At 35.6% G+C, this 16,558-nt stretch overlaps 1 protein-coding gene across 4 annotated transcripts in view; it reads right to left on the reverse strand.

The window, feature by feature from the left end:
- Nucleotides 1-2,201: 2,201 nt before the first annotated feature.
- Nucleotides 2,202-16,558, reverse strand: part of LOC111701081 (uncharacterized) — a 22,148-nt gene continuing 7,791 nt past the window's right edge. The window contains exons 1-9 of one of the 4 annotated variants that reach the window (XR_002765145.1): nt 14,698-14,780; nt 12,620-13,355; nt 11,632-12,024; nt 9,472-9,561; nt 7,318-8,817; nt 6,778-6,991; nt 5,896-6,615; nt 3,035-5,454; nt 2,202-2,665 (exon numbers count right to left, since the gene is read on the reverse strand). Coding sequence is in view for 2 of the 4 variants with exons in the window: in XM_023472224.1 (XP_023327992.1) it covers nt 3,288-5,454; nt 5,896-6,615; nt 6,778-6,991; nt 7,318-8,817; nt 9,472-9,561; nt 11,632-12,024; nt 12,620-13,355; nt 14,698-14,715 (5,838 nt within the window). In the remaining 2 variants the exon portion in view is untranslated. Of the gene's footprint in view, nt 5,455-5,895; nt 6,616-6,777; nt 6,992-7,317; nt 8,818-9,471; nt 9,562-11,631; nt 12,025-12,619; nt 13,356-14,697; nt 14,781-16,558 lie in introns of those variants that run through there. The other 3 variants (XR_002765144.1, XM_023472224.1, XM_023472225.1) reach the window with 3 other exon arrangements.

The raw sequence follows: 16,558 nt of genomic DNA on the forward strand, positions 1-16,558 counted from the left end.
TAAAATGTATTGCTTTGAAACAACAGCAAAACACTCGAGTTGATAAAATGTCGTCTTCCTATTCCATTGTTTTCTGGTTATCACTTTATATCTCGGAAACCTGATGGTGTAAACTTTATTCTTAGTTTAAACTCAAATTATTTGATACACCAGAATTTATTTTATTAGGTTGCAATGCTTTAGGGATTAGTAAATCAGAGTTAGTGTTTAGGACTCAATTCCTTTACAAGAAAAAGGAATTGAGTCTTTGGAACAAAACCAAATATTTAAACCTCAATATCTTCAGAACCCGATGTTGTAAACCTTTGATATTTCAAACTCAGATTATTTGATTTAACAGAATTAATAGTTTGAAATATCAAAGTTCTGCAAAATTGGGTTCCAAAGACATAGTGATTTGAAAATCAGAGTTTCTGGCAAAGACTCAATTCCTTTGTCAATAAAAACTGAGCTGGGAACTTTAGAATGGGATACCATTAATCCCGATTGCTTAATCCGAATATCCACTTTTGATTTCTTGCTTAATCCACTCTTTTTTGGAAACTTATGAATGGTGGATATCGGGATTAAGGCTTAATCCACTCTTTTTCTCAATCTCCAGAGCTGAAAACTTTAGAATGAAATATCCAGATATCCCGTCGAATAATTAATCTGAAGATTAAAATCATGCATTAATCAAGCAATATTTAATCTCGAGATTAAGAAAAGGAGTGGATTAAGCCTTAATCCTGATATCCACCATTCTAAAGTTTTCAGCTTAGATTAACATAATCTTGCAAGATTATCTTAAAAGTGTATGAAAAACAATAAAATTCAAATTAATATTTAATCATCTGAGAAACTGTAGCAGCCAATCAGAGAAAAGCAGGCAACCAATGAGAGAACAGAAATATTCTTATTGGAGAAAACAATTAACGGATATCCATGGAGAGAGAAAAAGAGTTGATTAAGGACTAAAATGAAAAGTTTCCACAGTGGATATTCGGATCAAGAAGTCAGGATTAAAGTTTATCCATTCTAAAGTTTTCAGCTCAGAAAAATCGAAAACCGGTTTTTTAAAATTAAGAGTATTCCCGTTTCTGTATATTGATCTTAAATGGCGCGAAAAATTTCAAATTTATCGGCTTCTAATACGCGACTCCACACACACTTTTCTGAATACAAGCACAAGATTAAGTTAGTCTCGAGATTAAGAAAAAGAGAGGATCAAGCAATAATCTCGATATCCACCATTCTAAAGTTCCAAGCTCTGGACTGATTTATTTTTATCATGTTAATATTATTGTAATCAAGTGACCCCTTTTTTGGGACATATCCGATTCACAACAGTATCGAATTCTGGCATCTTCTATTTGTAAAGAAACCACAGTTAAAAATGTTCACTTAGGAAAACTAGAATATCTATCAGAAGTTGAAATGGTCCCTCTGTGAACCGGTCATTCAATTTAAAAAATGAAGAGGAATTTTAGTCTTTCAATTCCTTAAATAATGTTTAAAGCATATTCGGTTTACACATCAATTCATGTATTGTTAAAATATGATTAGAAAGCTCTTTCCAAACTTCCAAGACTATATTTTCACGATAACAACTGTCCTAGTATATTCGCTGTATGTTCCAAAGAGGTAAAAAGTATTAAACTTTGGGTATCTGAGATGGAATCTGGGACCTCTGGGTCAATTTTATCCTGAACTACAGGGTGTCCCAAGAAACATGACAGTAGCAAGACGACTTTACATTCAGTTGTTAACCTTATTTAACATATGTACTATTATTGAAACAATTTCTACATGATTAATTCTAGCCCTGGTCAGCCTTTTTTGTGCTTTCAATATTACCGGAGATATTAAGAGTTTTGTTCAGATTTCAATTTTGTCAAATTAGACCAAAATTGTCGAAATCTGAACGAAATTCTTCATTTCCCGAGCAATAATGAAAGCAAAATAAGGCTGACCACCTTTTGGAAATGCCAGGACTAAGGGTATTTTGTGATTATTATATCTAGAATTTTACTTTTAAGTTCAGGAATTGACAAATAAATGCAGCAAATTGTATCAAAAATCAAAAGACCTTCAAGTCGTCTTGCTATTGTCATGTTTCGTAGGACACCCTGTATGTTGAAACGCCTTAAAAATCAATTTGCGAGTTTCGTCATTGTACAATATACACTTGAGCTAATCTTTAATTTTTTCAAATAAAAAGAAATAATTTTTAAATTTATTTTCTGTATGTATCTGTACACAAGAAATATCTAAATAGAATATCTATACAGGGGAGTCAAGAGTGGGAAAGTCGCTGAACAGGGGAGGGGGAGGGGGATATAACCCCATTTTATACCGTTTAAAATTAGGGGAGAAAAGACCTGTAAAAATCAAATAGAGTTTTGTGCAATATAAAACCCCCTTGACTAGTAGATTGAGGGGTAAGGGTACAAGGCTAATCGATAAACAAGAACCAATAACTGACAATATCGCAGCTAATATTGATTCATTAATGCCGGCGACCAAGCCCCTTGTTTAATGACCAACCCTGTATATAAGTTAATCAACAAGGTGTAAATGTATGTGTACTCAATGTACAAGATAGGAATAGTACATAAAATCAAATTAAAGCAAAACAACTAAATAAAATACATAAACTAAGACATGATATGTTAACTCGTAAAACCTAGATTCATGGGTTCTAGACGCCAACGCTAAATGTAGTTTACAAGCAAGACATATTCAAGAAACAGAAACCTAGGATTTATTAAATCCTCTGTAAGAATTCGCCATCATAACCAAGGTGTGAAGGTTAAGATATTGTTTGGTGTTCATAACAGATTCAAAACTGATAACAGGTTCACTGTAATCTTACCAATTATGATGAAAAAACAAATAATTATATTTTGACTTTTGAGGAAGGAAAACTAATAAATCCAGGGTATATTTGAACCCCTCACGATTAAATCTACAATGCTTTAGCTAATATTTATGGATCTGTTGAATCATACACCTTAAATAATAAATTAAATCTAGCAATTAGCGTCTAGAACACTAGATCTTTAAAGCTTAAAGATGCATCAAGAAATAATAATGTCCAGCTTGAAATTAATATAAAAATAAAAAATGATTGAATAAATGTAAAATATTATGGGTGCACTTCGTTCAGTTGAATCTGAACACTAACTTGACTGTGTGTTTAACACGACATGACGCGACTTAAAATACAAAAATATATGTATATATAAATATATATACTTTATCAACTGATCAATCAATTTTTAATGTTCATATTGTAAAAGGGAAACTCAAGCTTCCTTGCCATGCTTCTTCAGGGGAGGCGGAGCTCGGATTCTATTTTGCTGCTGATTAATCAGCTGCTGCTGTTGCTGTTGGTTCATCAGCTGCTGCTGCTGGTTGAGTAGCTCTATGGCCTGCTGCGGGCTCATGCCCGACATGCTGGCCATCATGTTGAAAGCAGCATTTTGAGCAGCGTTCTGAGCAGCTATTCTTTGGTTTCCCATGAGATTTGGAAACATGAGAGAGGTTGGATCAATGGTTCCTCCAGGGAACTGTAGAATAGGTTGGGATATCTGTATACCAGAGAGGGAGGAGGGAACTATAACACTACCAGGTAGAGCTGAGGTTAGGGTAGTACTAAGGGTGGTAGAAGGAGAGTATTGAACACCCTGTGAGGTTGTTAACTGATTACTGTTTGACGATGAAGGAGAGTACTGGTTAGTATTGCTCAGCTGAGAGATGAATTGAGGAGCAGTTGGACCCAGGGCTTTCTGGATTTGAGCTCTTAAAGACGATTCCTTGTTCTGCTTACTTGGTTTAGAGTTAGCACTGGGTCGAGATGAAACCAAGGGAGCCTGAAGTTGTTGAACTAAACTAGAGGATAAAGTTGGGTTCGGTTTAGTCGGAGAACTTGTTGTGAAGCAGCTGAGACGATCTAGAACTGTTGTCAGGGATTTCTTATTAACGGTTTGAATACCGGACGGTTTGCCGCTGCTCAGTTGAACTGGACGGAAATTCGAGGAGGCGGTGATCGGCGGGCGTGACATTACTTTTGGCGAGGCCCTAGCGGGAAGAGACTGCTGAGCAATAATATGTGGAGGAAGGCCAGGGCTCTGGGTTTGCAACAGCTTCGCCATGTTAGATATTGGGTTAACGGTGGCCCCTGACGAGGTTATCGTTCTTTTTAGTATTGATAACCCACCTGGAGAAGCGGTTGGTGTTCCAGACTTCTTACCAATTTTGATTAAACCATCTTGTTTGTCCGTGGTCTTACTCATTTTAGGGGTGATTGTGATTTCAGGTTTAGGGGACGGTTCACGGGATTTATTAAGTTTAGCTTTGCTCGCTGCAGCCAACACCTCAGCAATAGAATTATTAAAGGTGAGAGGTATAGCACCTGAAGATTCTGTGCTCTTAAACAACTGGGAATTACTGCTCTTGATTCCGGACTTAACAGTTGTTTTATCCTCAACACTATAGGTTGAGTTAGGATCAGAGAGTAGTTTAGATAGGTTCGGAGTTCCATGCTGAAGCAAGGCAGTATTAATAGGATTATGCTGCTGACCAGAAAACTGAAAGTTTAACGATTGATTACTTGAGGTTGTGTAAACACTACTGGGTTTACTTCTCTTCTCAACTATATTAGCGGAACTCTTAGCAATAAGACCAAGGTGCTGCATGAGATCTTGTCTGACCCTAATCTTAGGAGTCGGAGACAGCGAATTAGCTCGCGTTAACTCAAGAGACTCCGGAGAAAGGATTGAGTTAGGAGAAACTAGACTTTGAGGTATCCTGGGTATCCTTAAGATAGTTGACTCTTTGAAGGGTTCAAGTTTAGGACTAGGCAAATCTGTGGGTAGGTTGGCAAGCACAGCTTCCCCTGGAATATGGGTGAGAGTGGGTGCAGCAGGTTCCTCTAGGTCAGGACGGGTATTTGCTGATAAATCTGCATCAGACTGTTTTCCTTCATACGCAGTTATCCGGTTCTTAACAGACTTAAGGTAAGATGCAGATTTAAGGGATGCTGTAGGAGCAAGAGTTAAATCACCGCTTCGCCAATATTTTTCCAGGAGAATAAGATGCCGGAAGAAACTAGTGTAGTTTCCGTACGGATAGTGTAAATCCTGCCACAGTTTCTTAGTGTTCATATCAAACTGAATATTTACAGCACATTTGTCAAAGCTCTCTCCATCTGGAATAGGTAACGGGGATCCAGAGTTTACGTGGATTTTCGACTCACTACTAGGAGACGCAAAATCCTTCTCTTTTCTCCGCTTCCTGTCTCCAGAATCAGGGGTATGGGCGGAGATGGTAATTTTACATGAACCCTCAGCATGCGACACTTTGAACATCTTCTTGGGACCCTTGTCAGCTCCCTTTGGTTGTGGTTGAGCAGGTCCAGCTGGAGCAGGTTCCTCTTCCTCCTCCTCGCCAAGCTCAAGGAACACATATAACCTTGAAAAACAACAAATTAATAGTTTTTTGTTGTTAAAAAAAATTGAAGATTTCTTATTGTTCGTCCATGCATAACAAATCCGAGATGAATAATAATTAATAGGGTCATTTCTTTATTAAATTTCTCTTCTTGACGGCTATCCCACGGTACCCTTCAAAACCGAAGTTTTAAACTTTGAAAACCAATTATTTTCAATTGTGTTTTTTTTAAAAAGTGACTTGCGCATTTTTACTGCTGGAAAGCATACAGGAATAATCAGAATTAAACCTCAAAAAATAATTCTTCCACATAAATGATCAGATAAAGGGTTCAAGGGTACTGTTGTGAATCGGGCGTTGAAATATTGTCATTGAGGGTCCATTGAAATTACGCTTACATTCCCTTCGAGCATTCAGATTTTATAATAAGTTCTAAATATTTTGATTTTATTCAATATTTACCTCCGTCGGTAATCCTTGTAAAATGCTTTGTGGGTTTTATGATTTTTGAGATAATCAGGTTGCAAACTCTTCTGCTTGATCCCGCAAAATGTTTTGCAGAGTTTACAGACGAAATTATTCTCCTTAAGATCTGCTGGTATATGATCCTCACGGAGCAATATATTCATCTCTTCAACATCCTTCTTCGTCATTCCTAATGTACAAATCCCGCCAACAGTTAACTTTCTCCGGCACAATCCGCAGTTGGAGTAGAATTCTATCATTGAGTTGTGTTTCGAGCAGAGTAAGAACGTTGCTTTCACAGAGGCCTTGGATACCTTGTCCCAGTCCAGTGTTACTTTCTTCATTAATCGTTTCTTTAGACGGATTAACCACTTCTTTGATACCGACCCTGTGACTGCTCGATTACAGCTTCGGATGAGACATTTTTTAACCTTTTCCTCTTCTTTCACCATCTTGGAACCGTTCATATCACGGGCCTGAGCACGCCGGTCGAGGAAACGGAAACAACGATCACAGAGGCAGGCATCAGTTCCAAACCCTGTGAACTGCATTGCAAACTCCTGTTTCTCCAGGGTTTTGAGCTGAGCTACATGAAGAGGAGTGTCGAGCATACCAAATTTGAGACCGCAATAATAACAACAGTCTGCACAGGTTCGTTCAGGATGAATGTTAAATGAACTCGCCTTCTCAGGAACTACAGTACTCGGACCTTTTCCTCTAAAAATAAACAATTAAAATCAGGATTTTTCAAATAAATTGCATAAAAACCACAAAGATATTTATAATAAAGTTTTCTATAAATAAGTTTAAATAATATTAATCTTATGTGTGAATTGCAAAAACAAAAAGTTGTTGGAACTTGAACTTGTTAAGACTAACCCAGATTTCTCATCTCCAGATTTCTGGCTGTCTGGTGAATGTTTTCCATCTGTATCCTCAGCCTGTACTCTAGCCTCCAGCTCACGAACAGATGCTGTTGAGGTTCCTGAGGCTGCTGAGTTGGGGCGAGCGTTTCCAGCCTCTTGTGTGTGTTTACTACGCTTGGGACGTATATCCTTCTTATTTGATGGATCAAGATCATCCTCTGTATCTCCTAGAACATATTCATCCTTTTATTTTACAAAACATGTAATATATCTGAAAACAGCATAACAGCTAGTTAACAGTTGTGCTAAAGATAAAAATAAATAACCTCAAAAAAACTTAGTCATTGCCAATCCCAATTTACAATCTGATATAAGATAAATATAAGATGTTAAATCTTAAAATCCCCACCCCCACAGTATTTTCAATAAAACATTCCAGCTTAAAACCCCATTTAAAAAAAAATTCTTTAATCTATAGTCTATTTTATGGATGACTTATTGTAAGGATTGACCAGCCAGGCAGCTAGTAGAAAATATCAACTAATATTCTCACCTCCATCACTTTCCATTAATCTTCGCTTCCTTCTCTTCCCAAGCTTTGTTTTCTCCACCCCTGATCTACCCATAGAGGTATCGGTATCATCAGACATCATCTCACCGTTTAGTTTCATTAACGGGAAACCTCCAGGACCACTGTGCACCGCCATAACAGCGGCGATGGCGTCCTGCTGGGAGAGAATAGTAGGTGACACTTCAAACCGTTTGTGCGGAGATTTGTTGCGAGGTGTGAGGGTACTAGAGGAACCAGGACGTGGATCCGGTATTGAGATCTCCAGAGGTGATGCATCCAGGACGGAGCCTGTTACCAGTAGGTTGGGTGTGCTGTGCTCAGACTGGGTGAGAGCATCCAGGTCTAAGGTACTAAGTGGAATATCTTCGTCGTCTGTAAAGTCGAACACCTCGGTCCCCATCTGGGATAGAAACGATCGGGTTCTTGACATCCCGACAGGTTTCACGACAGGAGGGTCAGAGATCGGGATGAGGGCGGGAACAGGAGTTTCAACCTTCTCACGCACCTGCTTTACGGGAGATTTTTTAGCGAGTCTCACCTTTCGCAAAGACTTTGTTAGTTCCGAGTTATTCTCAGTTTCCTCTTGAGGAATGTTAGACACTGTTTGGCTAGGTTCCGATAATACCAGCTTTGTTTCGGAATCTGAAATTGGGATTTGTGCCATGATTTGATCTTTAGAGTCCAAAACTGGTTTCAGATCTGGTAGATCTATTTGTTTCTCAAGTACAGGAGGAGGATCATCATCATCCGTTAGTTCGGATTCAGATTTCAGTTTAGTTTCTCCAACTGGGAAAAGAGAAGGTGTGCTGGAAACCTGTGATTCTAGGACAATCTTTGGGACTGAAACTACTTGGTGGGTTAGGACCGGTTTAGGAGTTATAACAGGTTGTGGAGTTAAAACAGGTTGTGGAGTTAAAACAGGTTGGGGAGTTAAAACAGGTTGGGGAGTTAAAACAGGTTGGGGAGCTAAAACTGGTTGGAGGGTTACAGCTGGTTGGGGTGCTAAAACAGGTTGTGGAGTTAAAACTGGCTGTGAGGAAACAGCTGGTTGGGTAGTTACAGCTGGTTGGATAGTTACATCTGATTTTTGGGTAATGCCCAGTTTTTCTACGATGCTTGGTGTGGGAGCAAGAACAGGTTTTACCTCCAGTTTAAGATCTGTTAAACTATCCACCTTCTCAACTTTAAAATTAATAGGATCCATCTTGAGTCGAGTAGGAACTGTTTTGGAATCATCTTTCGCTCTCTTAGGTTTTTTGGAAAATTCTTCTTTAATCTTCTTTTTGACCTCCTTCTCTTTCAGTGTTTTACGTTTCAATACTTCCTGCGTGTCTTTGGCAAATATGTCATTCATCTGTGAGAATAGTTTGGATTTATCAAAGGGTAACTCCTGCTTAATGTTTAGATCCTCCTGTTTACCATTGGATTCTTGGTCCTGGAGAACTACCATGGGAACATCGTCAACAGGTACATCTGCTAGCTCTGTAATAAACAGATATGGAATAGTTTATTCAGAAAGTTTATTCTTTAAAAAAATCATTTATTTCTGTATTGTAAGTTCATACTTCTCAGCATTAGTTTATTTTTTAACATTATTAATTTGAACATTAAAAACCTTTGAGATAAGAAATCTCATTTATAAATAAAGCCCATTACTTTTCCTAATCCCCTTTATACCTTTTCAATAACAGACAAAACGTATTTATACAAATAAAATCAAATGAAACATATTATTTCTAGAAGATTCATATTCATTAAGAACAAATCTAATTTTTTTTTTTTTTCCTTGCTTGATTTTTAAACAAAGAATCGTAACATTTATCATAAAATTTAAGAACCAAGAAGTAAAAGGTTACGAGAAAAAAACCTTCTGGCGCAAAGATTAAAAAGAAACTGAAAAAACGACAACCTCTTATTTTCTTTTTCCTTTATCTTTGCAATCTGAAGAGATAACTCTTAGATATTTATTTCCAAATCAGACTATTTTATGTAACAGAATTCATGTTTGAAATATCAAAGGATAGGGATTTTAAAAAATACGGATACTAAAATTCGAGTTTGTTCAAAGTGTTTTTACTTTTGATTTTTCGAATATGTTATTTATTTCTTTGTAATAGGGGTTGACTCCCAGCGTACCTATATTAGATATTTCAGTAATAGTTCCATCAGCCTGTATATGCTCAATGTGAACTGACTCCACAGGGACCATCCCAGTCTCAAGTGCATCTAAATTATTTTCATCAAAATTAGAAAAGTAAAATTTTTGTTTTATCTAGATTTTGTCATTTAAAAACCAAATCAAATCTTTTTGATTATTGTTATTGTTAAAGTTTATCTAATTTGTTTTGTTAAAAACTAGAATAAATAATTTAGTTCTTATGTTACATTTAATTTTTTTCATTAGTAGACAAAAATCTAAGTAATGTTGTTAAAAAAAAGAAAAAAATTTGTTTCGTATTTTTTTAACATGTAAATAAAAAACTTTTAAAAAATTGTTGTGATTAATGTTGTTGTTAAAGTATATTTAAATTTTGTTTATTATCTAAACAAGGGAATTTAGTCTTTGCCACAAACTTAAATTTTGTAATCTACATATCCAGTGCTTAGGATCCGGAAGATTTTGGCTTCCTGGATCCGGAAAAATATGCGAATCCACGGATCCGGATCCAAGGGGTAAAATATTAACCAAAAACTGCAAAAAAAACTTTTTTACTCCTAAAACCCAAATTTGAACGTTTGAAAAAAAGAGAGATTATAAGAGTTTCCTCATTTTTGAATGGTTCATCAAGTTTTAGGATAAAAATAAGCAAAAAAATGAAACAAAAAATTTAAAAATGATTTTTTGTTAAAAAAATCAGTTAATCTTATAACAAATGGCCTGGATCCGGATCCAGATTTGGATCCGGCTCCATTTTTTTCCAGTGCGGATCCAGGACCCGGATTCGGATCCGCGTCCGCATCAAAATTAAATGGATCCTAATAATAATTTAAAAAAAACTAATTCTGAAAGCGTATCCACCCCCAAATCAGGAGTTTTGAACGTCGATTTTGCGCTCAAACTCAGGATTTACAGACTTTTAAAAAGTGAAATATGTCTCAAATGAATCCTAAAGAAGTTTTCCACAACACTGCGTCCTCAGTTCAACTACCTTACATAGCCGGTCACTCCCTTTAAACCCGCCAGGTTTTAAAGAGGCAATTGAGAACTATCATTCCTAAGCAGGAAAAACTAAGAAAAATCTTTGTTACCTAAAGTGATGGTAGTGAAGATAGGAATAATGAGGGTAAAATTAATTAATGTAGACTAAAAAACTAGATTTTTAACTTATCACAAATTATAGTTTTTTATAATAGACATTTCGCCTGTCTTCGTTCCCTGAATTGAATAATTGAGACGCTATTTGCATCAATACAAAAAAAACTGGTGGTTTAAGATGTAGAGCAACTGGAGGTTTAAGATGTAGAGCTTTGAGTTAAACTATAAATAAATGTAATACTGAGAATTTTTGAATCACGAATAGCCAATATTTAATCTTTAATTCTTAATACAGGGAAAGTAAATGACTTAAATTCCTGTAGATAAAAAAGCTCAAGAATGAAAATCTTTTCTCAAAACTAAAATGCAATCTTGAGAATGAGTAGAAAGAGCTTCTCCTAAACCTGGCAATATTTTGTATAAAATTAAAATTGTTCTCCATGTTAGTTTATAGTATTTGCTGTACGATGGTTCATTAGAATCATTAATCTAATAAAAGGAGGGGAAAGGATAAGTCTCTCAAAATAAAAAACATATAATATAAACACAGGATAGAGATAAAAATTCCCAAATAATTTATTTCAGAAAGCACTCAATTTTTCTTTAATTTGAAGAGAAAACAATCCTTTACACATAATATTGGAAACAAAAATTATATGCTTAGTCAATTTTCTCCCCTTTTAACCTTCTTTCTTTCATTTTTTGTTTTCTTCTTTTCATTTCTACATTATCTTCTTTTTGTCTCAGAAAGTGTGCCCCCCCTCAGGGTTTGAAAGGGGGGCACGTGCCCCTGTGCCCCCCTAGCGACGGGCCTGTGAACTAGTAAAATCGAACGGAACATTATTTACCAACTAAACTTTTCAAAAAAGGAATAATGAAATATTTAAAAAGAAATATGTAGATGAAAACTTTGAATCCCATTTGAATCCTTACTAAGTTAAAAAAAATTCTGTTCACGTCCCTGCACCCCCCCAGGTTTTAAAGAGGCAATTGAGAACTATCATTCCTAAGCAGGAAAAACTAAGAAAAATCTTTGTTACCTAAAGTGATGGTAGTGAAGATAGGATCTGGTTTATTCTCCTCCTTGCCTTGATTAGCCTGGGTAGTAGAGTAGTTAACTTGTTCTGTACAGATCAGATCAACTACATCTGTATATCCATGCAGGGACTCAGGTTCGCACCCACCACCATGCTCCAGTCCACCTTCAAGTCTAGTTTCACGAGACTGGTCAAGTCCATCATTTAGTCCTGTATCACTATCTGGGACTAGTCCTTCATTTTGTCCGTTATCACGTGACTGGACTAGTCTATCATTTAGTCCAGTATCAAGCTCAAGGGTATCACATTTATTTAAAGAATCGTCAGTCGACATTATTTCTCCGGATTTCGTCTCTAAGCTCGAATTTTCGTCTCCGTCCGACGATGTGAGGGAAGCTATAGAAACGGTCATTACATTGTTAGAAATTAAAAAATGTTTCAGTCTTTATAATAATGTATTTCTGTAGACTGTAAATTATGTCAAGGCTATTCTACAGAAAACTGTGAAAACTTGCAAATTTCGAAGGTTATCTCCGACAAACTATGATAAGATAAATGAATTATTAAAATGTTTAAATTCAACACTTTGATCAGGTTTTTAATTTCCAAAAGAACTGAACCGAAACATTTTTCATGCTCATATCAAAATGCTATTTGAACATAATAATTAGAAAAATAAAAAACAGAGTGCGAAGACTTGTTTCATTTTGCGACCAAAGTTTCATAAAAAGAACAAAAAACGCCTCTTTGAAATAAGAAAAGTTGTATGTCAAGGTTCAAGATAGACAATTCTTCTTAGACAAAATAATAATTTAGACAAGTGTAAGTAATTATGCAATTACGTAACATCAAACCTTGTATTAAGGTATTAGATAAAACAACTAATTTAGTTTAACTAAACGAATAAGAAAAAGTATTTAACAAAAAGAAAAACAACAATAAAATAAATGTTTAGCCCTTGAAAATATGATAAAACTATTAATGAACGTCCCTGAATCTTTGGTTTCTATTTTCTGTGCATTAGGTTGCTCTGAACTCTGATCTGTTTCTCTGGACTCAGAACTTTGAGCAGAAGCTTCAATAGATTTACCATCAAGTTCGGATGCTTCCTTGAATCCACCATTGGCACTGTATAAAAGGTTTATATCTGACAAGTCTGTTAGAATTTCCGAAATTATATGAACAGCTTCGCTGGACTCGGGGGGTTTCAGATCAGACCCAGTTGAGGAATTGAATCCGTTGGAGTCCGCCTGGGAATGATCTAATCCGTTTTTCACTCCGTTAATCTGAACACGGGAATGTTTTAAGTTCTCCATATCCTCCATTTCCGGAGCCTCAGGATTTTCACTTATTTTGGGGAACACTTTTTTCCGCTTTCGCAGATTTTCCTCTACAACGGGAATTTCTTCAACTTTTTTCTCTTTTTCTTTAGAAATCGTTTCCAGACTAGATTTATTTTTACCCCTGGCTGCTGGGGAGTCTCTTGGTGAGGGAGCCCCTCTGCCAGGAGCCTTTGCGCCCCTACCCCTGAGAGCCGGACTCCCTCTACCGGGGGAGCTGGTTCCTTTAGCACCCTTTGCTGCACCCCTTGCCGGGGAGCGGCTAGGAGCACGTTTTATTTGATTAACGGTCTTCTGTTTAGCTCTAGCTCCCCCTTGTGGAGGAGTAGGTGGTGCAGCTGAGCTGGGTGCACGTCCCTTCCCTCCACCCCGCCCTGACATCCTCACCTTAAATATAATAAAAATAAATAAACAGTACGTATAAGAAATGTATATTGTCAACGAAATTTTCGAGTGCCATTAACATTCAACATTTCAAAATCCTATCATCATTAATTAGGATATATTTGGTATCTGCGAACATCTTGTATCACAGCTTTCATAAATGCGAACTCGCGGATTTCTGCGGATCAGATTCACATAAGTAAAATGGCATTTTTGTGAATCATTGATGGTATTCTTTCAAAATAAGTCACTTAAAAATTTAAGTTGACAATCCCTTTGATTCACAAGGTTTTACACAACGAGGTTATAGTGTATAGAGTGATGATGTACGCTAATCCTTACACAACGAGGTTATAGTGTATAGAGTGATGAATGTACGCTAATCCTTTATTAATTGTATAGGCCGGTGTCCTGCATGGAGCGGACTCTTGCATGGGTGGATTCAAACCCTAAAATTAAATGCGCATTTAGTTCCTAAATGTATTTGAAAGGGGCTAAAGGCAAAAAAGGTTATTTCCTCTCATGAATGTCGTCATCCTTTCAAATCATCAAACATTTAATATTTACTCGAGACATAGATTAGATAATTTTCAATGTGTTTTTCAAATCAAAATACATTAATAAATATCGGAAAATATCATAACATAGCTTTTTATGTCTAACATTGTATGTATTAAAATGGTTAAATCTTTAGGGGGAGTCCGGTCCATGCAAGAGTCCGCTCCATGCATGATACCGGGAACTATACCGAGAGGACCGAGAGCGTACTGCATATTTGATTATTTTAAGGAGATTCTGGCCTACCTATAGTATAAAATATAAATATAAGCTCTAATATATAAATCGATCAACGTTTATAGTTCATCACGTTGCATTGGATATTTTGCAATAAATCTCGAATATGAATTAGAACAGCTAAATTTCAAGGTCGTCACATATAAAGAATTTAAAGATAAGATATCAAGAACATTTGGCTAAACATCACTTGATATAACGTTGACAGATGCTATTTAAACGAGAGGAAGCGAAACCATAGAGCAAAATATCGAGAATAGTTCAGTTTTAGGGATTGTAAGCTTTTTGATGAGCACCGGGCATTGGGCAATTATTCTAAGAATTTTGGGAATTACGTCATCAATGAGTAATTTTCTATATTTAACAAATCCTTGATATTTATTTTAGTATCTTTAGCGAAAAAATAGAGAATCAAAATTTGCCAACAAAAATCAACATAAACTGAATAAAAAATTAATTGCATTTTGAGCGGCCATCATAGTTTCGATTCCAAAAAGAAATAGAGTTTTAAACTGTTATGAAAAATATTACTTTTTGTTTAACCTTATACCTTAATTAAACCCAGCATTAATTGTTTAACTCAACATTTTTAACCAATTGTTGTACTGTATGGAACAGTACAGTGTACAATGTACATACATACATTGTACTCTGTAAAAATCGTGTGTTTTTTTTACATAGATGATAACTCTGATTCAATTCAAACAGTTAAAAAATAATTCACTTTATCACAAAAGGCACTTCTTAAACCTCCTTATTTTGCACGGAAAGAATTAACCATAGCAAAACGTACATAACATTGTATAAATAAATAGAAAAGCAGGTAACAAAATAATATACCAAGTACCCTTAACGTGAAATATACTAATAAATGTGACCAAGAGAAATAGGATACATTTAGGTAAATAATTCACGGGGTTACTCCACCAAAACAAAAAAGACCAGCAAAGACGAATTAATTTTTTTAATCGATTATTTTACTTCTATATTTTGAATTTCCCACAGAATGAGTATTTACCCCTACCGGACAGCTGGTACTATCCAAACTTCAAGGGAGGACACATGCTGGTCCCACATTAAACATCTGAATTTTATGAAAACTAAGATAGATCTGGACATGAGATCAGGTTTTTTATCATTCTTCATTTTTCCATTACAGCAAAATTCACTTTATTAGAAGGAATATTTTATTTTGCATTTGATAGGGATAGGGTAGGTTGATTTGAATAAACTTAGCTATCTTAGATTTTAAATGGCTTGAATGGTATTTACAATTGTCTGAAAGCAAGTCTTTAGAGTCTCGGTTAAGTAGCTACTTTTCATGAGCAAAGCTTAATGTTATATTTGTTAATTTTTATACAAACGAAAGTTAACCAACATTCTGCTTAACCATAAAAACGACAAAGAAATGGATTTCCTAACTCAAATTTTCTAATTCCTATATTATATCATTGCAACCTGATGGTGTAAATCTTTGATATTTCAAACTTAGATCATTTGATCTGACAGAATTTATAGTTAAAAAATATCAAAGGTATACGACTTTGGGATGCAAAGATATAGGGATTAGAAATTCAGTGTGTGGGAAAGACTCAATTTCTTTTAAAGTTTAGATTTTAGAAGTTTATAAGTTTTAAAATAACAAGAATGTGTTTTCTAATTTCTAAACCGGGTTAATTGTACTGCAGTAGGCTCATCCTAATTAAACAAATTTACAAAATGGTGGTAAATTAACAATCTAAAAATTTACAAAAACTATTTTTGAGTGTATTAATTTCCCCATATATAAGATGGTTTTCCCATGGTCCTAGTACAGTTACTCCCCCCCCCCGGAACCAAGCTTAAAAACAGGTATATTTCTCACCAATGACAGGTATAGGCCTAGCAGGCCTAGCCTGGGCTAATGAAGAGGGTTCTATAGCATCTATTTATATTGTTAATATATGAGATGTATAGTTTGTGAGGAGGAGACTGATGTGACCTAGTTTATATCTCACAGTATTCACTGCAATATAAAGGAAACAAAGCAACAAACACACACTTTGTAATTACGAACACAAAAATACATATATTCACCCTCATTTATACAACACAATCGCTATAGTCACAAACTCTGATTTTCTAATCACTATATCTTTGGAACCAAATGTTACAGACCTTAGATATTTCAAACTATGAGTTCTGTTGAATCAAATAATCAGAGTTTGAAATATCAAAGGTTTACAACATCGGGTTCTAAAGATATTGGGGTTTAAATATTTGATTTTGTTACAAAAACTCAATTCCTTTACAGGTTATTAACAAGCAGGCCCGTAGCTAGGAATTTCTAAAGGGGGGGCACAAAAGTTATAAATAGCATATATTAAGTAAGGGGCGCGCCGTGGGTGAAAAAATCTTTTTGACCTGAAAAA

The sequence above is a fragment of the Eurytemora carolleeae genome, unplaced genomic scaffold, assembly GCF_000591075.1.
Source record: "Eurytemora carolleeae unplaced genomic scaffold, Eaff_2.0 scaffold323, whole genome shotgun sequence".
Taxonomy (NCBI): Eukaryota; Metazoa; Arthropoda; class Copepoda; order Calanoida; family Temoridae; genus Eurytemora; species Eurytemora carolleeae.